Source organism: Polypterus senegalus, chromosome 13 (genome assembly GCF_016835505.1).
Source record: "Polypterus senegalus isolate Bchr_013 chromosome 13, ASM1683550v1, whole genome shotgun sequence".
Taxonomy (NCBI): domain Eukaryota; kingdom Metazoa; phylum Chordata; class Cladistia; order Polypteriformes; family Polypteridae; genus Polypterus; species Polypterus senegalus.
The window spans coordinates 72462803-72488094 of NC_053166.1; the positions used below are offsets into that span (position 1 = coordinate 72462803).

A 25292-nucleotide genomic window follows, 5' to 3' on the forward strand; every position below is an offset into this window, starting at 1 on the left:
TTTTTTATATTATACATCTTTACATTCTTTCTTATTGTTTTCAATATTGTGCTTTATCAGTCTGTAAGAAATGTATTTCATGATCTCTGCCAGGAGATATGCCTAGAAAATTCATTGTTACCAACTATATTTAGAATAAGGGGGTAAGTGTGGCAAAGGTCCTAGTTAATAACTAATTGATTTATAGTAGAAAAACAATTTTAGCTTAAAGTTATTAAAAATGTTACCATACACTTGTACTTGAAAACCCCAGTGGACCCCAGATAAACTGGAGTACAAACACTGACTTCCATAATCCTGTGCCTTTTGAATGCCTGACCTCAATAATCTTCCACCCTCCAAACTTCTCCATACACCAACAGCACCTGCAGAAGATAACATCTGGAGCATCAAGAGCACCTCCGCTTTACTGCTGTGTTCATCTCTTTTGAGTTTTCCATATTGTTATCATAGCATAGCCTAACCTGGATTATGATCTCAATGATTGTTTAAGACAAGCTAAGTATAAAACTATTTATTTCATGATTTTTTTTATGCTTTTGAGGCAATAATGTTAGCAGATGTACCTTTCCACAATGCATTTCTCAGCATTGGATCTAGTCCGTTCATGGAATCAACAATCCCTGCTGGAGACAAGAACAATATACAGGGGTGGGGAAAAGTACACCATTATAGGTTTACAGTTGTTCATATGGAACAAGACATGCAGGTTATGATTATGGCAATAGCTTTATTAACTCAATAGCTTTATTAATTTTATTAACTCAAAGAATGTCACAATGTCATAATGCACTTTGTTACAATCTCATAAGTGCTCATATTGCTGGCCTAACGTACTTACAACTGTAAACCTACTTTTGCCCACCCCTGCATGTTAGCATTCAGGGACACCACATTATTGTGCTGAATGACCATACACACTCCCATACTTTGATTAGAAGGCTATTTTTTTATTTTGCAGGGAAAAAGAAAGTAAGATGACTTGCTCTGCGATAAAATACTTGATATACTTTATTGACACAGAAAATCACAATTCAACAAAATAACATGAAACATTTTGTGGTGAGCCAGGAAAAAAGAGCCAGGGGTTTATTTCTAGTTGCTTTCAACTTATGGTGTGTCTTGTTCTGAGCATTTAAAGGGGCAGCATTTCAGATTACCTATGTTCAAAAGAACCGGTAGAGTAAGAACTCTGAAGAAATGGTGAAAATCCACCAGTGTTTTTTACAGTGTTACACACCCACAGTTCTCTTTGAATTATTTCCAATACTCTATGGATCAAAACTTAATCACAAATCTTCCATTTCTAAAAATCACAAAATTTAATGTGGTTCCCATCTGTTGAGCCTCATTTCCCTGCTTGCTGGTCCAACTACATTTTAGGTCAATGTACCATTTATCTTTTATTCAAGTGAGCTAATCCTACCCTGAGCAACTAAGTTTGTTTCATAGTTAAAATGGCACTGCCTACAACATGAACTGCCAACCACCAGTTGGATGTCTACCTATATTCCAAACTTTATTTTCTAAATCCTACCTCAAATTCTGTTAGCTAAAGATTAACAACTAATGTTCTATGGATATTTAACCTGACTCTGACTACTAATGTCAGTGACATACAAGCAGTGCTCCATCATGGACTAATTGAACATTCAGTTTTTTGTAAAAGATGTGAAGAAAAATTCTTGTCATGAAATTTTTTCTCCAATAATTATTTGCACTTATTTTAGCCAAAATCAGTTTTTAATTTAAGTACTACTAATTAAAAACAACTCAGGCATCTAGAAATAAACTTTGTCCCTTTTTAAAACCAGTGTTTCATAGGTGAGTGGTATTTTCAGGTGGCACAAACACACAACATAAATAGCCACATTACATCGGGTCTTCACTCCACTCCCTTCACAAGCAACATGGTTTGCAGCATAGCAGAATACGTCTTACATTGCTAGTGGCCTCTGTGGCAGACGCTAAGCACAAGTATGAGACATTCAAAGTTGGAATAACCTCAGATCATGCCTGTCTCAGAGGCGCCCATAACATTTACACAAATTGTTGCCGCCTGGCTCAAATCACATCTGGTGTGCTAAGCTAGAGCACACGGTTCTGGACAAACTGCACATTTAAAGAGAAAGCATGGTCATTTTAATCATTGCAGTTTCCACTGGCCAGTCCATCCTATTTATTCAGAGATTTTAAAAGATAGTCCTGAATGCATGAAGCCAGTTTTTCAAATTTTGGACTGTGACAATCCACACATAAATTCAACAACTGTGTTAATTTGTCTTTATAAGTATAAAGAAATGGGGAATGACCTGGTAAAGTTGGAGGTATATCTGTTAGTGATGTCTTTTGAGTCCAAAAGAAAACCCTGGCAGGAACGGAAATGCTTTGGGCATGTCTTTGGTAAAGGGAATTGATTGTCTAAATTGATTCAACACATACAGGTGGCTGGAGAGTAAGGGGCAGTTATATTGTGATGTACCTCAAACCAATAGGATCAGCTAACCATGAGCAAAGAGCAAGATGATCTACCCATTGGCTCACAATATAATGGCTTGAGGATACGACTGTATGCCACATCCAGTAGCCATCCAAATGACAGCACAATCATCCAGAGATAAGTTATATCTGGTCTGGTTTAATTTCTCTTGTATTTAGAAAGCAATTCAACTATTCTTGTTGTTCTGGACGTTAATAGCGGCCTGCATAACTAAAGGCTGCCTGTCCCTAAACTGGACAATATAATATTAGTTCAAGTAGAGAACGTGTTCTTATTTTATTGAGACAAAATAAGTTGTCTAGCCTAATAGAGACAGCAACAGGAGGTGTTTAAAATGTCTCAGCTTCTGGATAGAAAAAGGTGAAGCCTGCCTTTTCCTGTCTGAGGGGATTAATGTACAGTATGCTTCAAGGATGGGATCACAGTCCTGTTCCATACTTCCACTCAGAGACTAGATGCTGTCCATTTGAAAGGATTCAAGTCAAGGTCTGCAAATCCTGGGAGTAAAAATACTCTTGGAAATCCTCACTCAATTGGCTGGAGCTCTCAATTGCATCCTTTTATCACAAATTACAATATGGGCTATAAGAATAGGAACTAAGGACAATGATGTGGTTATTGGAGTGTGCAATGTATTTTTATATTAATGTTTGCACTATACTTTAGCTTTATAATTAAAGTTAAGTTTAATGTTTAAAGATGTAAGACTCTGCATACATATTTATGAATCATCGATGCAGTCGGAGGGTGTCCCTGGAAATTAAAATCTCCTTAGGTCTTGCCCAGTGGCTTTTATGCTGACCTGGTTTCAATTGGACTAGGACTGTTACAGGAGAATGATCAACCAGTCCATAACAGATAAAGTGCCTTCCATTATTTCCTTTCCATGAACCAGATGAAGCTGGTCACAAAGCTGAATATGTAACACTGGTGAATCTTTAAATGGTAAATTCTTATTATTTTATGATATTTCAGCTGAGTTATGGTTGAACAATGGAAGAGAAATTCAGTTTCAAACTGGACTAAGCCTCCTAGCTTCAAGCAAGTAAGAGCATTATCAGGGACTAATTAAGATGACTCCCTTCTGCAGGCAACGTGCTAGGTAACCCCACTCCTTACAAGAAAGTGGCATGTACTATTGCAACTTGTTCAATGTATGTCTCCTATCAAGATCATCACCTGCAGGAAATGTGGACTAAAAAGTCAGAAAATTAAAGAAAAGAATATTAAAGTACAGGAATCTCAGCAGTTTGTACGTTTTTTGGACAATTGGACATTTGTTTCAATGGAGTAGGAAAGGTAGATATTTTTTTATTACAAAACCTGGCTCATTATCTGCACTAAGGCTGCTATGAGATGAAGCTACAATGATTAAATGGAAGGTGCTCTAAGGGGTGAGATGACTACACAATGAGGAGTGGATGGTTTCACAAGGCATTATAGAGCATGTTTGCTGGGGTCACATATTTTCAGATGCATTATCCAGTTTAAAATCATCCCCCCGAATGGTGAGCCCCCTCGCAGATTTCCACTGGTATCTGTTTAGTCTGGTAAATATTTCAAAATGCGTTCAGCCAGCTCATCAGGGTCATAACCAACATAGCGACGCCTCCGGATTGGCTTCCCGTTCTGCTCTGTGTCAATTCGTTTCATGCGTTGTAGGCCTGCCTGAACAGCATGATATGCACCATCTTGCAGGTTCCGGGGATCTTCGCTTGTGATTTCTGTCTCCTCGTCTGTGTCGTCTAGCCTTTTTACCCGCAGCAGGTTCGTCTTGTCTGAAATGTCGCTTCCATCATCAAGTGAGCGTCGGGACCTCTTAAGGCCTGGTTGGTGGTCGAGCTTGCTGCCTCCAGTAATGGAAGCTAAATCCTGCTTGGACAAACGGGAAAGCTGCTGTCCACCTTCAGTCATGCCAGCCAAGATGCGCCCAAGCAGATATCTGAAATAGCAGAGAGAAGACGAAATGTGTGAAATCCTCCAGTATATAAACAAATGCCTTTTTCTAATAACCCAATAATTATGTTCTTTTTCTTAGAGAATTTCACACACTAGACCAGACCAGGTTTAAACTTCTTAATTTCCTCTTTACAGACACATGCCATTCTGTGAGTTAATGCACAGACATAACATTTTAGCTACCACCAAAAGTTTGTATTCTTTTGTTAATACCATTTATATTACTGTCTTAAAATACAAGTTGCTTACTGTCAATGAAAAAACAATCTGTATTTCTAATTAAGGCATATTGAAGAACAATAATGTACTCTATTTTTTCTTCAAAACAAATTAAAACAGGAAAACGAAGAGAGTATGAAGAAGAAACATAAAGGTAGAGAACGTGTTAAAGAAAGTAAAATGTTTGTTGCTCTGTCTCTGTAGTGTCCAGAGAATGTAAATAGCTAACCTCGAGATTAGCATCTTTCCTGGCTCTGCCTCACAAGCAGGAAGTGCCACTGCTTCAGCAAATGTGTTTACTGCATTAGGCTGGTGATTATGTGGTACTTCTCTTCCAGAGAATGTCAGATGAGTAATAGCTGCTACTAATTATTGTCATGTAATTCATCCATTGAACTCACTTATTTTCGTTCACAATCACAAGATCCCTTAGTCTACCCTGCCAAAATTGGGCAGAATGAGCAGAATACATTTATGGACAGGCTACAAGCCCAATGCAGGACACACTCAGACACACCAAGTCACCATCTGACTATATACTTCAGGATTTGGGAGAAAATCAAAGTGGCTGGGCAAAGCTCTCACTGACACTGGCCAGGATTCACACCCAGGACTCTGGATCTGTGCGACATCAGTCCTTACCACTGTAGCACAACACAGTAATAAAATATTATTAACATTGTTTTAGCATAAGTGATTGAAGTCAGGCATAGAGCAGTGCAGAGGAAAAAGAGTAGCAAAATTCTTGTGATATTTTAAAACTGTAAGATCACTAATATGTACAGTGAAATAGAACTGTAGTAAAATCATTTTGATTGATCATCTTATCTATTCAGTATTAATCAGTAACCAAAACCTCTTCTGGAAGATCTAGGTTATAGATATTACAATGAAAAATGCAGTACAGTGTAGTTCATAAAACATGGTGTCATTAGACTTTCTGTTGTAAAAGCTTTAGTTATCCTGTGACAGTCAATTGAATAACATGAGAAAACTGTTAAGAATCTTTTTTTTTTTTCTTTTTGGAGCCGCTAGGCAGGACTATTAACAACTATGCCACCAAATCAAATGCTTAAATTCTAATTTACACTGTGGTGATAGATCTTTTTCTCTTTTATTCAGTGCATCATGTACAAACTATGCATTATTAATCAATGTGTTCTACCTCTTCATTCCATGAAATTGAATTTTAAAGATTAATAGTAGGACAGAGCTGTTTACCTCATTGGTGTTGTGTGAAATACTGTATATGGCACAGAGGCATAATTTTTTATAGAATATTAATTTGAAAAGCTGCACAACTGGCATGAAAATAACAATTGTCAGACCTGAGAAGGAGATACAGTGTTTAAGGGTAAAAAGCAATATACTGAACTCTTCTAGGCATGACAAAAAGATGAAGTGTATGGTCCAATACACTTGCCAAGCTCAATTTTGCCTGGTTTAGGGAGTTAGAGGCATTTTCACACTCATAGTTCATTTGCTTTTGTGTTAAATCAGAAGATGATTTATTAGTTGTTTTAGTCTCCAGTTGACTTGGTTGCATTTCACACAGCACATATTCAAGTGAACCAATCCTAATGGCGAACGCCCCATGGTTGTGTCATGAACATCTTTCTTTGGACAACAGTAATTTTTCCTGGTAAAAATCACCATGAATGGTCGACAACAGATGCATCTGTATATGGCCACATATAATTATGTGATTTTTTTTTTCCTAAACAAAACTGAATAACTTGAACTAGACTAATAACTATAATAATTATGCACTCTTTTAAATGCTATAAAAAAGGGCACATTTCACATAGGCGATTCTGCTGAAGCTGGTAGGCTGTGCTGGAGTCATACAATGATATGCTTTTAGACAGAAGGTATTTCAGTTGAGTTTCATTTCCCTGTATGATTTTGCATGTGTACTGTCCACTAGTCTACTAAATGAATGTAACCTCTATTGAGTTTATATCAAGTCACATGTCCATTGTCTTTAGGCCTATAAATAAATATGTGTTAATAATGTCCATTTTGGAATGTCTGATCAACATTTATTACATAGAATCAAAGTTAATGTGCCTTCTGGGTTTTGCATCGTGCCCAAAGATGATTATATTTGAGAGGACACTCCATCTGTATGCAGTCATTCTAGGTTAGGGTCTTTGATCATCAGATGTATGGGATACTGTTATTCATTTCTTATCACTTATGTATGTGGTTTGATTGGATCGATCATAAGTTAATTTGTACTTTTTTTAATATGATGTTTGCAAGTAAGATAGAGATGCTCTGAGCCTGAATCGGGTACAGTGCTGAATTTAATTGCCATTTAATTGTGCTGTTTTATGTGTATTGTATTACATTTGTACATATGTGTGTAATTCTTTATATGCAGAAATCGCATAGCATAACTACCATAACATGCACAAATGCTGCTCATAATGCATAGCTTTTCTTGTAGTTAAATCAGTCCCAGTGTTGGATCATATTTATACCTCACATGAACTGCTCCTGAGTTTGATTGGTACCACACCAAAACCACAGTTTCTAAACACTCTTGGTCCAGTCTTTTTGGTACATTACCCAAGTGTGATTGGTGTGTTCAAATCTACCTGAATAAACTGGATTACAAGGAAATAACTCCAGAGTCTGAAAGAACTGCTCCAGATGAACTAGGCCTAAAACACTTTTAAAATCAAAGTCAAAGTAAAGTTAAATAGATTTTAAAATGTAGTCCAGTAAACAAACTTTTAACTTATTTATTACAGCTGGGTACTTGCTTACTTCCAATACAATGCAGTTACAATCATTTCTGTGTCCAGAACATACAAGAATACCATGCAATAAGCTGATGAACCCAAAGTAAACTATGATTCACTATTTGAACCAACCTGAGCCCTTTCATCTTTTGGGGCTCTATTACTTTTTTCTTTTTAGGATTGAGGGAAGTTCCTTCCTGTTATGCACTACCCAAACTACTCCATTTCCTTGTATCTTTTACCTCAGAGTTTCATCTTCATTTTCCTCAGGGGCTTCCCCCTCTGCATCTTGAAGGCTGAGTCGAGATGCTGGTCCCAGACTGGTCTCATAAAGGCGTTGTTGTCTGTAGTGATTCAGCAGGGCCTGAGCAAGCTGGGGATCCAGGAGATTCTGCCAACCTCCTTGAGGCTTCACCATGTTGTTGGGAACCCCAGTTTCATCATAATCGGATGGGTACTGACCTTGGAAATCACCCATAGCCAGACTTGGTTCTTTGGAGGATTTTATTGGAGACACATACCCTTCCTGCCCCACTTCACTGAGAAGACGAAGCATGTTTGCCAAATAGGCAGCTTCCTGATTCCGCCTTCTACCATCCTCCACCATCTGTTGAAGGGCTAGACCAAGCCTCTGGTCCCAGTTGTCACCTTGCTGGTAGATGTCATTGCGTAAGCGTGGCTGCATCTCAGCTGCTGGATATGCCATCATCTCAGCTTCATACGGCAGTGAGTCACGGAGATCTCTCCTGAACCGGCGAGCTGTTCCTACCTCATCGTGACTCCACACTCCTTGCTGGCCAACACTGTTTACTGGCTGAGAGAGAGAGAGAAGTAAACATTTTTGTTCAAATTTGTGTTTTGTGTTGCAAAGCATCATCATGTAGGTTACGCTTTAGGGGACTGACAAAAATGAATGTCTTTCTGTCATTTCTTTTTTCTGTTTATTTATCTATACCTATCTGTACATTCACTCACTCCTCCACTAATGGATGTAGTCTATTCATTCACCCATCCATTACTCTGTCTACTAAACAGCTCATGTGTCTTTAATCTCACAGTGAATCCATTCTTAACTACGTATGTTGAATTAATGATAATAATTTCTCACCTCTATAAAAACAGCAAAACCAATAAAAATATATATTGCCTTGTTGACTATAATATGCAATATGTCTTAATTAAGTACACAAGAGGAATTACACAAAAAGGAAGGAAACAAAAATAAAAATCTATAAATCTTCAATTACAAATAGAAATAGGCCTCACCAAATAATTATAAACACAATGGCTCAATTAGAAACACTTCAAAATAAAGAACAAAATTCAGATCTCTAAAACTCAATAATTCTAATTAAAATACTAAACTACAAAATTCTTAAGTGGAGGAAACCCAAACAACAAGATAAAGTCCTAAACGTCAATAAACTATACATTTCTTTATGAGAAGACAAAAGTATAAGAAGCATTTACTGTTAAGGAAGACAGACTAACTCAATTCTGGGTAACCAAGACAAAGAAAAAATAACTCAATGTCTCAAGGATTAGACTGCAGTTTAGGGAGGTATTTAATAGGAATTTGTGTGTCTGCCCTTATTGAGTGCACACCAGGGTGATTTGTGGGTCCTGATTATGTGCAATTAAACAATAAAAACATATTAACAAATAATTAACTAATTAATCATCTATATATATAATTCACTAAGGGCACGCAAGACAGTAAGCTCAAGCAAGGCAGATAGCCACGCCCTCCAACTCTAAGACCATGGGATACGCTCGACAGAGCCCCGCCCGCCAACTCTAATCCTCCTCCCGCGTCATGGGATACGCACAACAGAGCCCCGCCCACCAACTGTAACCCTCCTCCTGCATCCACCGTCGCTCTTGAGGCATGTGCACTGCCTGCTCATGTGCCCGCACGCGACAACTCACCAAACACAACCTCAGTCGCTTTCGTCTGTGCTACAGTCCACATGAGAGAGACACACACACACACAGGCACACACACAGGTGCGGGAAAGAGAGACACACACACACACAGGCGCGTGAGAGAGAGACACACACACAGGCGTGCGAGAGAGAGACACACACACACAGGCGCGCGCATGCATTGTTGCAATGTTACTTTTCTTGGTTGTTTATTAAATTACAGATTTTTCAAATGTTATTTTTTTCCCTGTGCTTAAAACTCTTTAAAAAAAAGTGTTTTTAGCGAGCAGTTCGTAGCGCTATAGCGCAAACTCCTGCAGTGTTAGTTTTCTCTGTTTTTCAAGGTTTTCTCAGTGTTATTCAAAGTTTTTACATTTAGTTTACTATTATGCTGTGCATTCTATGGTATAATTAACTATATTTGTGCTTAAAAACTGTAAAAAAATATACTGTATATTTACATACAGTTCGTACAGTCTGAAACTGATTAATTGTATTTACATACAATCCTATGGGGGAAATTACTTCAGCTCACGACCATAATTCTTTCCAAAAGAATCGGTCGTAAACCGATTTTCCACTGTAAATATAATCGACCAAGTCGCCAGACCATAGGGAACGCGCAACAGAGCCCCGACCACTCACTCTAACCCTTCTCCTGTGTCATGGGGAACGCACGACAGAGCCCCACCCGCCAACTCTCACCCTCCTCCCGTGTCCACCCTCGCCCTCGAGGCATACACACTGCTTGCTCATGTTTTCGCCCCCCAACACATCACCAAACACATCCTCACTCGCTTTGGTCTGTGCTACAGTCCACATGCAGCTGTAAGCCACGTTGACTGTTCACGTTGATAATTATGCAGCATATGCTACGCCGCGGGTTGGCTAGTTTAAAATAAATGATTCATTTGGAAAAAGATCAAGAATACACGTTAAAAGAATTAACATAACACAACAGGAATAATAAACATAAAATAAAAGGCAGAGATAGAGGATTAGCCAGACTAGTATGTACAGAAATTGTACCACAAAAGACTCAATCAGTGTTGTAAAATAAAGGGAATGTGGCTAAAGGTTAAAGGATATGTTTGGTATTTTTCAAGTCATTGTTATTTATTTACAATCATGGTATATATTAATACAATTGTGTTCTAGAGTGAAGAATATTTTATAAATTAAAAAAAAAACTGCTTGTTCTTTTTTTTTCCAAATGTGAAAAAAAAAACATGAAAACATATGAAATACACCCAAAAATACGTCTTCCGCATTTCTGAAGGCATGCTTGTTAAAACAAAAGTAAAACTGGAAATCATAAATTTTATCAAAGATTTCTGGTACTATTTTCTCAAGGTAAGGATATGTTTCTCATTATTTTACTTATCTGTTTCTTCAGTGGTTATGTTCTGCCATGGCTTGTAATAGCAGATAGATGCATACTAAAATCATATGATCATTTTTCCCTAAACAGTGCTTACTTTTCAGCCATTAAGTTGTGTGTTGTTATTTCACATAGCCTACAGAGTGAGATTAATGCTGAGTGGCCATGCTGTGGTGAACTGCAGACATAAGAGTTCCGTTATACTTTGTACAAATAATAATAAATCTGTACAGAACTGATTACTCTATATTGTATTTTTATAAAAGCCTTATCATTTTAAAAGAGGCAGGCCTCTTGCATGCTACAATTTAAATGGTATGTAATGCATATACAACAATAAAAGAAGACGGAGTCCAACCACAAACCAAGTTATCACATTTTTCTAATGCATAATGAGTCACTCTTGCTGAGGATATGGTAATAAAATTTTTGTTTGAATGAGTAAACTACACCTGTACAAAACTTCATCCTGATTGAAACTAATCCATGCCTATATCATCTTTTCAGTTTTTGTCACTTGAATGCATACTACGCACATCCTCAATCTTTCTCTCACTAGATCACTGATGTACACATGTGCATTACAATTCTAGTGGAAGCATGAAAAATATTTGCTAAATAACGAAACAAGCCGCTGCATAGTAGAAGAATGTAAGCGATCTGTTAACTTTTTTAGTTATTATTGTCTAGTTGTTTACAACTCAGCTACTGGGGAGGCACAAACCAGTGTGTTTCTTTGTGCTGGTCCCAAATCCGCATAAATGGGGAGGATTACACCAGGAAGGGCTTCCATTGTAAAATTTTGCTAGATCAATATGAGGACAACAATACAGATTTCCATACTGGATCGATCGAGGCCTGGGTTAAGAACGGCCATCACTAGTACTGTTAATCAACAGGGTGCTGGTCGAAATTGGGCTACTGTTGGTCGAAGAAGGAGAAGGAGAGAGGGAAGGCAACACTGAAGACAAGATGGAAGGAGAGTAAGGCCAGGTATATCGAAGGGAGGTTCAAATTGTTCTACCATGGTATGGATGAGAGGAGAATTTGGGTAGGGATTATCCTGAAGGAATAATATGCCAAGAGTCTTTTGGACGTGAAAAGAGTGTTGGACAGAGTGATGCTTATGGAGCTGGAATTTGAAGGTGTGATGATGAATTTTGTTAGTGCCTATACCCTGAAAGTTGGGTGTGCAATGGATGAGAAACATGATTTCTGGAGTGTGTTGAAAAAGTGGTGGAGAGTGTACCCCAGGGAGAGAGAGTGGTGATTGGATGGGGTTTCATTAGACATGTTGGTGAAGGAAACAGAGGAGATGAGGAGGTAATAGGTAAGTATGGTGTGAAAGAGAGGGATGCCGAAAGTCAAATGGTAGTGGATTTTGCAAAAAGGAAGGACATGGCTGTGGTAAATGCATATTTTAAGTAGAGCAATGAAGTAAGGGTGACGTATAAGAGAGGAAGAAGATGCACACAGGTAGATTACATCCTATGTCAGTCTGAAGGATATTGGAGCAAAGTGGTGGCAGGGGAAAGCGTAGTTAAGCAGCATAGGATTGTGGTCTGTAGGATGATGTTGGATATCAAGAAGAGGAGGAGAGTAAGGACAGAGCCAAGGTGGAAGTTGAAAAAGGAAGACCGTAAGGTTGTGTTTAGGGAGGAGGTAAGACAGACACTGGGTGGCAGTGAAGAGTTACCAGATAGCAGGGCAACTACAGCAGAAGTAGTAAGGTTGACAGCAAGAAGTGTGCTTGGTGTGACACTTGGACAGAGGAAGAAGGAAAAGTAAACCTAGGGGTGGAATTGGGAGGTACAACAGAATATACGGAGGAAGAGGTTGTGGATGAAGAATTGGGATAGTGAGACAGATGCAGAAAGTAGACAGGAGTACAAGGAGATAAGGTGTAAGCTGAAGAGAGAGTTGTCAATGGCTAAAGAAAATGGCATATGATGAATTGTATGAGAGACTAAACACTAAGGAGGGAGAAAGGAACCTGTACTGACTGGCTAGACAGAAAGACCAAGCAGGGAGAGATGTGCAGCAGGTTAGGGTGATAAAGGATAAAGATGGAAACATACTCACAAGCAAGGAGAGAGCATTGAGCGGATGGAAAGAGTACTTTGAGAGGCTGATGAATGAAGAGAATTGGAGAGAGAGAGAAGGTTGGATGATGGGGAGACAGTGAATCAGGAAGTGCAACAGGTTAGGAAGGAGGAAGTAAGAGGATGAAGAATGGAAAGGCAGTTGGTCCAGATGACATACCTATGGAAGCAGATAGGAGAGATAGCAGTGGAGTTTTTAACCAAATTGTTTAATGCCATCTTGGAACGTGAGAAGATGCCAGAGGAATGGAGAAGTATACTGGTACACATATTTAAGATTAAGATAGATATGCAGAACTGTAGTAACTACAAAGAGATAAAATTGATAAGCCATAGCATGAAATTATAGGAAAGAGTAGTGGAAGCTAGGCTAAGAAGCGAGGTGATAATTAGTGAGCAGCAGTATGGTTTCATACCAGGAAAGAGCACTACAGATGTCATCCTTGCTCTGAAGGTGTTGATGGAGAAGTTTAGAGAAGGCCAGCAGGAGTTGCATTGTGTCTTTGTGGACATAGAGGAAGCATCTGGCAAGATGCCTAGAAAGGAGTTGTAGAACTGTATGAGGAAATCAGGAGTGGCAAAAAAAATATGTGGTACAGGATATGTATGAGTGAAGTGTGACAGTGGTGAAGTCTGTGATAGGAGTAATGGATGCATTCAAGGTAGCCATGAGATTAAATCAGGGATCAGTTCTGAGCTTTCTTATTTTCAATGGAAATTAGACAGGAGTCCCCATGTATTATGAGGTTTGCGAAAGACATTATTATCTGTAGCAAGAGTACGGAGCAGGTTGAGGAGACCCTGGAGAGGTGGAGATATGCTCTAAAGTAGAGATGAAAAAAGGTCAGTAGGAACCAGACAGAATACATGTGTATGAATGAAGGGATGTCAGATGAATGGTGAGGATACATGGAGAAGAGTGGGTGAAGGTGGGCGATTTTAAATACTTGGGATCAATAGTACAGAGTAAGAGAGAGTATGGAAGAGAGGTGAAGAAAAAAGTACAGGCAGGGTGGAGAGGGTGGAGAAGAGTATCAGGAGTAATTTGTGACTGACATTTATCAGCAAGAGTGAAAGGGAAGGTCTACAAGACATTAGTGAGATCAGCTACAGTATGTTATATGGTTTGGAGACTGTGGCACTGACTATAAACTAGGAGACAGAGCTGGAGATGGTAGAGTTAAAGATGTTAAGATTTGCATTGGGTGTGACAAAGATGGACAGGATTAGAAATTAATACATTAGCGGGTCAGCTCAGGTTGGACAGTTGGGAGACAAAGTCAGAGACTGTGTTGGTTTAGACATGTGCAGCAGAGAGATGCTAGGTATATTGATTGAGGATGGTTAAGGATGGAGCTGCCAGGTAAGAGGAAAAGAGGAAGGCCTAAGAGAAGGTTTATGAATGTGGTGAAAGAGGACATGTATGTGATGGGTGTAACGAAGCAAGATGCAGGGGACAGGAAGATATGGAAAAAGATGATCTACTGTGGCAACCCCTAATGGGAGCAGCTGAAAGAAGACGATTGTCTAGTTGTCTACAGAACACACACATGAATTTACCTCTTGGGCATCCACATTCAATAAAGTTAATAATGATGTTTGGCAATGACTTTCTGAGGTGAATCTATGCCCCAAGCCTGGAAAGATTTCATGGAAGAATTAAGCAGCAATGTGAAGCACATAGCCAGGATGCAATAAAACATCCATGGCTACAATCTGTTTACAGAGGTGTTTGGAGGTTGTTTCATATTTTATGTCTTCTAGATTTTTAGTTTGCTGCCAGAAAAATGTAAACTAGTTATAGAGGTAATCTGTAAGAATGGTAATGATGCTCCAATCATTCCAATTTTGTCCAATTTTCACCCCAAATGACCTGAATGGTGATGGGTAAATTAGCCAATGTAAAAAATAATTTTTTACAATTTTGTTGAAGTGCTCCTTTATGCAAAGTATTATGTTTCTTGAAGAATCGCATGTGTCATTTGGCAGGTGAACTTCCTGTAAACTTCCAGTAAACTGAGAGTTGACAGTTAGACTTTAGGATAGAGTAAAGATAGGAATATTTTCAGAGTGTTGATGGTGCTATTTTTCAGAGCCAAAACCACCCCAGAAACACATACTAGGGAAAGTAAGTGTAACAAAGTCCAAAGCAGATAAAAAGATTAGTATCTTCATCTGCTGTTTTCATTTAAGAGTTGGATTATGTTGTAGTTTTGCTATGAAACAAGGAAATTAGAAATACTCCTAAAAGATTTGAAGAATATTGTACTGTATAGAAGAGAGACAAGGAGATCAGAAACATAACAAATGAAGTTGTAAGTTGATTGTCACTATATCCTCTGCATTACACAAAATCTGCCTACGGTGAACTATATGAACAGAAGAAACAGAAGAAAACCACAGTGACCAGTCTGTTTGCTTTAGAAACCAGAAAAAAAAAAAAGTACTGTTTGTTGTCAATACCATCAAGATGCTGGAATGGGATACGTGCCAAGCGGCACAAGGGTGGCTGGGTTGCTAGGAAGAGAATCTCCTGCTGCTTGGACTCAGGAGGTGCAAGGCTGTTGCTGTGGAAACAAGGGCTTCTTGTTCTGTATGATGATTTCTGTAGCTCTGAGTAGTTTGATCAAATAAACTCCATTTTACCAAAAAGCAACATGAGCAGTGACAAGTACATTTGGACAGAAAATGAAGACCTTTGCTGCGTGCAGGTGTTAACTCTGCTGTTCTTAATGAAACTTGTAAAACTATAAATCACTCTCAAAACAGTCATTCTTAGAAACCGTCAAGAAGACACCCAAATATCAAAACCATAATTATATCCAATGTATATCCAACAGCTCCAGAAATATATACCCTAAGTCTAAAAAGACTTTCTAGAGATTCATTTTTAAAATCTGCAGGCATTAAGTATAAAGGAAGCCTTTATGTTGACATAATTTGTACATATTGATTAAATGTTCAATTAGGCATCATAATACAATCACAATCTACAGACTTTCAGTTAGAAATGATATAGGAGTGCCCCCCATTCTAAACACTAAGCCTATAAATACTATTTAAATAGCCTACTTATTAAAATATTCAATGTTCAAGATGATATGTAATTAACCCCTTTAAAACAGCAACAATAGAACATACACAATGAAGTCAAGGATTTCAACTCTTGAACTGTATAATAGCCACCAGAATTTTAAGAAAATTTATGATAAGCAATGTCCACATTCTCTCAAATATACTGTATGTATACATAACCTCAGAAGTAAACCTCATGCCAATGGATTATCAGAAAGAAATTCAGGATCCTTCTTTCCCTATTCTATATTCCTCAGCCATTACTAAGACATATGAAGGGCCATATTAGTTAAAGTTATGTTTATAGATTATCAGGAGAGTGTTCAATTAGTCACAGTAGAAAAATAAAAATTCATGGATATCAAAGGGACTTTTAATAAAAAATATATGCATACACTCTACAATTGCTAAGATATAATAGGCCTACAAAGTAAAAAGATGCTTAAATGGTGCTATCCTCTATAAAATCTATACCTGCTGATGATCAAGGAAATATTCAAGTTACCTTTTGTTATAGAATGTGTACTTTAAAACTAATAACACTACTTCAAGAATCATTAAGAAAAAATCTAATAACCCACTCTTATAATGAATTTCATAATTGGGAGCCATCAAGCAGACACAAACTAAATAAAATAAAAAACCTCAACTACTATAATCTCTTTTAGGACTGTCCTGAGATTGGAATATCAAAATCCACTTTTGAAATGAAGGAATGGGGTGATATTTGCTGGTGAAGGCCTGATGACCAGATGATGTATGCAGCTCTCTCAGGCTCAGGGTTGGTCTACACTAACACAGATAAATGTGAAAATGCTGTTTTTGTTTTTAAAATGTTCCATCCACACTTGTGTTTTTTCACATTGTTTTCTAATGATTTGATGTTCATATTGAAATGCCAAAAACATGTAAATCTTGACTATTGGGCATGCACAGTTTATCAACTAAGTGTACCGTTATAAATATCAGTGTTTTCGATAAGTGCAATATTCTTTATCCACAACTGCTATGTGAGACCAAGCTGTTATGACTGGGGGTCCCAAAGCCCTAAGTCTTAACACCACTTCCACTAGTGGGGGGAAATTCCGCCATAAACCCCGGCTAGATTCAAAAAGGGTCATGAAGAATCTTTATAAACTAAAAGATTTATTATTACAAAAATGCTTTGTAAGTACATGAAGCTCCATAAGGCACATTTTTTTAGTAATATTAAAACGGCAGGTTTACAGGGGGACATTATAGTCATGGGGAACTTTACCCAAATATTAACTGGGATAAACTTGCAAATAGTGAAGCACAATAGGGGTTTTTAGAAGTAATCAGTGACTGTTTTTAACACAGTATGCTAAAGCACCAACCCGGGGTGACTTGTAGGGACTTTCAAAACTAGACTTGATGTTTTTTAGAAGAATTAAGTGGGTAGGACTGGCAAGTTTGTTGAGCTGAATGGCCTAAACTCACCTAGATTGTTCTAATGTTCTAAACACACAAGGAAAAAATCAGTCACCAGCAAGAGCAATCCAAAGGGCAAAGTCAAAAAAACTGAGCAAAATGGTCAGGAATCCAGACAAAATCACAAGAGTACAGTAAAACAGAAGAAAACGCAGAAACTTCCTAGCACATTCAAAATGAACTGCCAGGAACTGAGGTGGTCCTCTTGAGGGACCATCCACAAAATACATGGACTATAACACAGGCACAGGAACCAAAGCAGACAAAAATAACATTAACATACCACAATGTCTTAAAATAGAAGAAAAAAGACAAAATAAAAATTTCAACCCCAGCCAGAGGAGAAACCCTGGCTGAGATACAACACCAGCATTGTTATATTTAAACACTGGGGAGTGAATGTTTGATATAATATATTTTCAATAGTCTAAAATGCCAAACAAGTAAAAACATATGTATTTTTAAACTTATTTGTATTAGTGTGAACTAGAACTCTAGCATCTAAACCCACTGTGTGATCTTACCTCTTGGAAGGGGTAGGGGTAGCTGTTGGTGGAATGACTATGCAGTATTTGACTTGAGAATGACAGATTTGGAAGCAATAGCACTTGGACGTTAAAACAAACATTTTGGATATAAAGTATCATTATGCTTATGTGTCTGGGGTAGGAGTTAAAGCTCCTGGAGATTAGAGCCTGTAGTCAGTCTCACATCTACAGTATGTACAGTATTAGGTCTGATATAAGACTTCTTGATGAGTGTGAGGATACTCAGTCATCCTCGGCTGGGTACCATACATCTGGAGTTTATACCAGTTAAAATGAATGATGCCTTTGACTTTGAGTTGCATAGAAGTAAATTTGACTGATGATTACTTTTACGTGATTAACAGATATTGAGCATGTTTGGTCTTCTTGCTGACAATAGTGTTTGTACTTGAAAGGGTGCCACCTACTGTTGCTGGGGTCTTCCTGGACCAATTCAACATACATGTGCATAGTGATGGACATACAGTCCCTGGAGGAGTTTGATTGGAATGAGCAACCTGCTTTGAATCTGAGCAGTAAATGGTTATTGAATTTCTGCTAAGGTTACTGTACTGTATTTATTGTCCACAACAGGTACCATGTTTGAGGTATTAGCTCTGGATGGAGTAAGAGTTTAAACTCTTACTCTTAATAAGAGATCACAGAGGATGACCATGAAATGTAAAAAGCTTAATGAACAGTCAAAAATGTTGCTTTATAACAAGGTGAGGTCAAAAATTCCAAAAGATCTAACTGAACCCAACATTTAAACCAAATGACAAAAACTAAAATCATACTTAAAATAATTTAAATTTCGATAATAAAGCCAACCTTTGTGGCAAGCTTTTACTTCCAAAAATGAAATGAGCACTTCCTGGAATTTCTCAAAGAAGAATTTGTCATAGTTTCAGTACAAGGCTGTTGACACTGAACTAATGCCCACCGATTTAACATTGAGCTCTTGGCTTTTAAGATATATGACAGAGCTAGGAGAGGTTGTGATTAGACCAATAATTTTGAAACCCCTGATCATTATAGTCTGTTTTTATTGGAGTGCCTTTTCAGTACTCTTTGGAAGGCTTGGAAGATGCTCAAGTTCATCTCTCCATTATAAAAAAAATCTTGGGAGGGAGACTAGGGAGACGAGACGTGATCTTCTTGGAAGACAATTTGACATCCGACGAAAGACACTTTAACATCACGCAAGACAAGGCAGTGAGACGACATTTTAAACAAGTTCACGGACATCAAACCTAGAAGTATTTGGAATGCTTTTGGCAGACAGACTTCATGTGCTCCCAGCTCTTAAAACAATGACAAGCGACAAGCAGAACACGTAGCTTGCCAGCAGATGATTTGACCGCTTCTCCTTAGCGTGTGTTCACCCCCACCCCCCACCCCTGAGCGGCAGAGATGCGAAGTGGCAAAAGGACAGCTGCTGTACAGGCTTTTAAATGATCGACGCGCTGTGCCACAAGCAGAACACGCAGCGTGCCAGTAGCAGTAGCAACAAGCCAGCAGATGATCCAACCGCTTCTCCTTAGTGTACATTCAGCTCCCCCTCCCCCTTCATAACTTGAGCATCGTTATACATCCTGCGAGAAATAGATTTAACCACACCCGGGGCCAGAAATAAAGAACAAGTAAAGTAAAAGTGAAAATAATGCTCATGTAACAATTCCCATGAAAATAGTAATCTCTTTAAATTGCATACCTGGTAAACCAAACCCAGGGTTGGGAGAGCGAAGCGAGTAGGGGGCAGAGGCACAGAGCCCCTAGTTTATTAAAAGGACAGTTAGGAGAGAGGAATCACTCTACTTAGCCTCTCAGGAAAATAAATCTCTGCATGGGTGTTGATATGAAGGTTCTTTAAATAAAGTTTAACCATGCAGATGTCTCTGCTCAGGAATGAACTAATGGCAAACTAAAGGCAAAATACCCCTTTCAGTTGCTTGTTTTCCCAAAAACAGCAAAACATGGGGCCTTTGGTTTACACAGCAGCCTTCTTTTGCACTGTACCAAAGGAGTTCTCCTTTAGTACAACTTGATAAGCTGTTGCTTAGAGACTTGGTGGTTTTAGCTTCTCAACCAGTCTTTCCAATTGAAAACATGAAATTGAGAGGTGTAGTGAGCAATCTCAGCAGTTAAATAGTGACCAAATTTTTGTTCTTTCATGGCTGTTTGAGTAGTTACAATCATGTCTACATGTGCTTTTCAAACATAAAGAAGGAGTCTTTGTACCTTAATCTTTGCTGGAAGCTCAGCTGTTTACAGCTGAGTGTGATGCTTCTTGAAATGAATTTGCAGTGCACCTCCAAAGCTGAGGATATAGTCATCTTGTACAAAAGCAAAGGAGGAACAGTTGGTCCTGTTGGCGGGGTTCAAATACTTTTAAGGTGTTGTTTACAAATGAGAGTAGGACTGATTGTGAGACAGGACTGATGTAGTATAGTAAAACTGCAAGTGCTGAACTGAACAGTCGTGGTGAAGCAGAGAAAAGATGTTCAATGAAACTTTCATTTTACTGATGAAACTATGTCTCATTACTCAACTATGGTCCTGCCGGGGAAGTACGCAAATAATGAGATAACAAATACAAGAATTCAAAATGACATTCTTGCACAGGGCTGCTGGACTCGGTCTTTCCATGAAAACAATGAGGAGCTCATAAATCCAACAGAACCTGCGAGTAAAGAGATTGCTTCTCACTTTGAGCAGAGCTCATTGAGGTGATGCCACCGGATTCTTTTAGAAAACAAGAAACTGGGCACAGTGCAGTAGAAGGATACACAGGCAGGTGCACTGAAAAATTAAGCTGGAGTAGATGAAAGTCTGCCACGCTTAGCAGGAGGACACTGTGACTAATAGTAGCAAATGGAAAGTTGGTTCAAAAAGTGAGCAATAATAATGGTTGCTCCACCCCTTAAACTTGACGTACGCTTACTTATGTACACACTTGAATGATTCAGCATATTCCTCAGCAGAAAAGGTGTGCTGTGGTTATTGTGGAAACATTGAAGAAAGGCAAATTTAAAAGCAGGTACTCGGAATTTAGAATACCCAAGTGTAGAAAAATTTGTAATGATCTCCATGATCCAGATATCTAAGTAAATTGTATTTCCCCACAATCATCTCATTTTGAATAGACTAAAACTAAACTATAAAGACAAGAAGTTTAACTGAGAAACCCCTGAGCACACTGGGTCCTTCCCTTCCTTTCTCATCCTGAGAGAGTTTTTCTCCAAACTTGTTTTCAAAGTGATAACCATATCGGTGCGTCTCAAACTCACTTGGATGGTGACACATCTGACACATCACGGTGGCAGTGATAAATGTTAAAATAGGGCATTACAGAAAGAAGAGTTGCTTCTGGCCATGTTGTTTTAGGTCACTAATATTGTATGACTGAAATAGGAAGAAAGGTTTGCTCTGCTTAGTGATTGTCCGAGGTGAGCTCTTTAGTAGTTACAGTGTTGTGCAGTATCTGGAAAGGGATGCAGTGGAAAGGGAGAGGTTGTGTCTTCTCTGCATTTTCCAAGTGGAAAGTTCAATTAAAAATCCTCAGTATAGATTATCAGAGAGCATACATTTACACAAGATATGCTATCTTCTTATTACATCTGAGGAAACACAGAAAATGTTTTTGAAATTATGAAATGTCATTAATCCTGATATGCCTTCAGTTTAATCTGTTCAGTCAATATTGATCCTCCTCACTTGTCTACTTACCCCTTTCTATCTCAGGGTCATCGCTGCATGATTCAGTATCCTTGTGCCAACTTGTCTTAACCTCATTATACTTGCCCCTGTCAGCATGTTCCTGTATCTGTGACTGTGGCAGCAGACAGGCCCCTTACTTAACATGTTCTTGTGCTGGCCTACCTTAATCTCATTACATTTGCCCTATAAAAGCTTCTCTACACCTCTGTACACCAAACATTGCGCCAGCATGTGTACATCTAATACTCCTGTCCTTATGCCAGTCATTTTTAATCTTACCACACATGATCTTTACCCATCTGTTTCTACCTCAACGCAGCTGTCATTGAGCCTACTTGTATTCAACATTACGTTGTTATCCTTGAGCAAACCTGTCTTAATTATATTGCATATGTTCTGTGCTATGTCAGCACTCCACTGTACCTTTTTTTGTGCCAGCTTATTTGCTCCTGGTACTTCTCCTTATGTAAACCTGCAACGCTGTACTTGAGCCTTATTCCAGTTCATTTCACCTTTTTGTATTTGTTCCTGTGCCAGCCTGTCTGTACATTTAACTCCCATCACTGGGCCAATCTGTCCATCCATCCATCCATCCTCTTCTGCTTATCCGAGGTCGGGTCATGGGAGCAGCAGCTTGAGCAGAGATGCCCAGACTTCCATCTCCCCGGGACAATCTGTGTCAAACTTCTTGCATAAGACCTATACTACTCTGTCTGCATTTCATTGCACTTATTTTTACACCTTTCTGTCTACCCTTGACAGCACTTGTTCTTATGGCAACCCGTTGGCATCTCATACCCCTGCTCTTGGGCCAGTCTTTATATTACACCTTGCTGTGCTGGTCTTTACGCTGCTCCACCAATGCCTTCAACATGTGACCTTGTGCAGGTGTGCTTGCCAGCAGGCTGTACTTACACTATACTTGAGACAGTCTGCCTTAACGTTATTAAACCTGCCATGTCATTAGGCAGATTCTTGTGTCAAACTCTTGTCTTCATGACTGTATTTCGACATTTCTAACATCTGCGCTTGTACCAGTCAGTTTGGACCTGTTTGTGACTCACTGAGCCAATTGTTGTGCCACTCTAGTTTACCACACTGCTTGTGTCTTTAAGCCAGTCCGTCTAAACCTCTGTGAACCTTGTGAATCCCAGCACTGCACTTCACTAGCCCATATCTGTGCCATTTAGTCTTCATATTTTCATTACTGCTGATATCAACTATTTGTATGACCCAGGCAATATTACCTACGAATTACAGCAACTGCACCTGAAGCCACTGCACTGTATTATTATAATAAAATAAAAATCAGTATACCTGTACAGTATAAACTTTCAAGCGGGAGCAAAAGAAAGGAAAAAAGAGATGAGAATACAATTATTTGTGAAAGTCCCTCTTCAGCATTTAGCTTCCAGTCTGTTCTAAATTTTATCACAATATCCATCCCGTTATATCCTAACTATAGGGTCACAGGGGTCTGCTGGAGCCAATCCCAGCCAATACAGGGCGCAAGGCAGGAAACAATGCCAATGCCAGCCCACAAACACAATTTAAAATCGTCAATACACCTCACCTGCATGTCTTTGGACTGTGCGAGGAAACTGGAACACCCAGAAGAAACCCATGCAGACACAGGGACAACATGCAAACTCCACACAGGGAGGACCCGGGAAGCAAACCCAGGTCTCCCAACTGCGAGGCAACAGCACTACCCACTGCACCACCATGGCACCCATTTTATCACAATATTTTCTCATAAATCATGGGGGATAGCGGGCTGAACTGCTTTCTGTATGCAGGTGACCACCAAGTAATCACTCGTGGGAATTCTTTTTCCATCAAGCCAAATTCTTTTACCCTGTCCTATCTCATTCTTCCACAGAAAGGATTGATGTACTAGTAACACACACGCAACCACGCATGCAAGCTTCGAGTCTAACCTCTGCACCACAGACACAGGCTACTGTCTAATACCATGTAGGATCTGGGGACACTCAGATTAATCTGATGGCTCCAAAATAATGCTGACATCTTAAATAGTCCTGCACATGTTTTAATTAACACAACATTTTGACCCCCATGTAATACAATTCAGAGTCAATATGTATATACAAGTAATAACTGCAAATGACATAACCACATCAAAACTGTATTTACTTAAATTCATAATTAGGGAGGATACATTTAGGTAGAACGAGAGCCACAAGGTCAAACTGTTTGAAATCCCTGATGCAGAGGAGTAAAATGCGGCCTTTTAGTGATACAGATTCCACCCAAATATCCGTACGCTCTAATCAAAAGTCAGTAACAAAATCATCAGTTACATATGTACACTTGTGAGCGTTGTCACATATGTCAAAAATGTTGTCAAGAAAAAGCTCAGCAGAAATGATGTGAGGTATAAGAAATGAAAGGAGAAAGGAAGACAAACAAATATACTAAATCAGCATTCAGACAAGCACTTTGCAGTACCTTTCTCATTCATGAGTATAATTATAGTATTTTAATTACAGAAACTAAAAACCATGCACAAAATATTCCAAGAACATATAAGATGAGGATACAAATCTGGCTAAAACAGTACAGTATCTGCATACCAGACTGGAAAAGGTCACAAGAAAAATAAGAAGGAATTTGAAGAGAACTGCATTTTCCCTTTCCTTCTGTGGAATGGGTAAATGGGGTGACATAATGTGGAATAACTGTGAATTACGTCTGTGAATGTATAGCCCTTGTGAAAATATGACATAAGCATTACAGATTAAAAATATGTCCAAATCTCAGAGTCCTAGTGTCAGGGGAACAGGGTGTTTAAAGAACTTGCATGTTTTTATGCATGCATTCATGCAGGTGACATTAATAACACAGACAGACGCACAGGAAAGGCTGTCATTTACTTTTGACACAGCTTTCAGGATATTGTTAAACAATGGCAGGTAGACATACAACGAGACGGACACATTCTGGAAGGAGAAACAATAAAAGTCTTAATTGTAAATATTTAATAGATTGATTTTAATAGTGGTCTGCAACAACACATAGATAGATAGATAGATAGATAGATAGATAGATAGATAGATAGATAGATAGATAGATAGATAGATAGATAGATAGATAGATAATGAGCAACAACTGAGGCATTTGCTTTGATGTATGGACTACCTGCTAAATGCAGTCCTCAGGTACTCAGGCAGCATTCAGAGTACACCCAAGTAGGCAAGGAAACAACTGTGCAGAAAATGAATATTTGGTGGATGTCATTTAAAGCCTTTCAATAGCTGACGCACTTTTTTTTAAACAACCTACACCCCAGTAAGTTACCAGTTTTAATTTGACCTTCTCTCTGAAGCAAAGATAAATGAAAAATATTTCACTGCAGGTTATGATTGACACCCCAAGATCTTACCTTTCCAGGCGTGGCAGGCACCCAGCTCAGGCAGAGCGCTGCAGTGAGGACAAGGGCTGTGAATCCGAGAGGGCCCGTCATCCTGACAGAGGAATGAAGCTGCCCGTGTGAGGAGGAGAAGATGTGTGAGCAGCAGTGAGTGAGGCAGAGGCAGAGGCAGAGGCAGTGAAGGAAGGAGGGGGTTGAGATGGAGGAGGGAGGGGAGCTTCACACAGGACCACGTCAATGACTGCATCAGCTGCCTGGCACACAAGGGATGATGTGTGTGGGAGTAA

At 38.9% G+C, this 25292-nt stretch overlaps 1 protein-coding gene across 1 annotated transcript; it reads right to left on the minus strand.

The window, feature by feature from the left end:
• Positions 1-929: 929 nt before the first annotated feature.
• On the minus strand, positions 930-25181 carry pcsk1nl (proprotein convertase subtilisin/kexin type 1 inhibitor, like). Its single transcript, XM_039774971.1, has 3 exons — positions 25018-25181; positions 7671-8242; positions 930-4442 (listed from the first exon to the last, which is right to left on the minus strand). The coding sequence occupies exons 1-3, from the start codon at positions 25096-25098 to the stop codon at positions 4043-4045; spliced, it is 1053 nt and encodes a 350-aa protein (XP_039630905.1). The 5' UTR covers positions 25099-25181; the 3' UTR covers positions 930-4042.
• Positions 25182-25292: the final 111 nt, after the last annotated feature.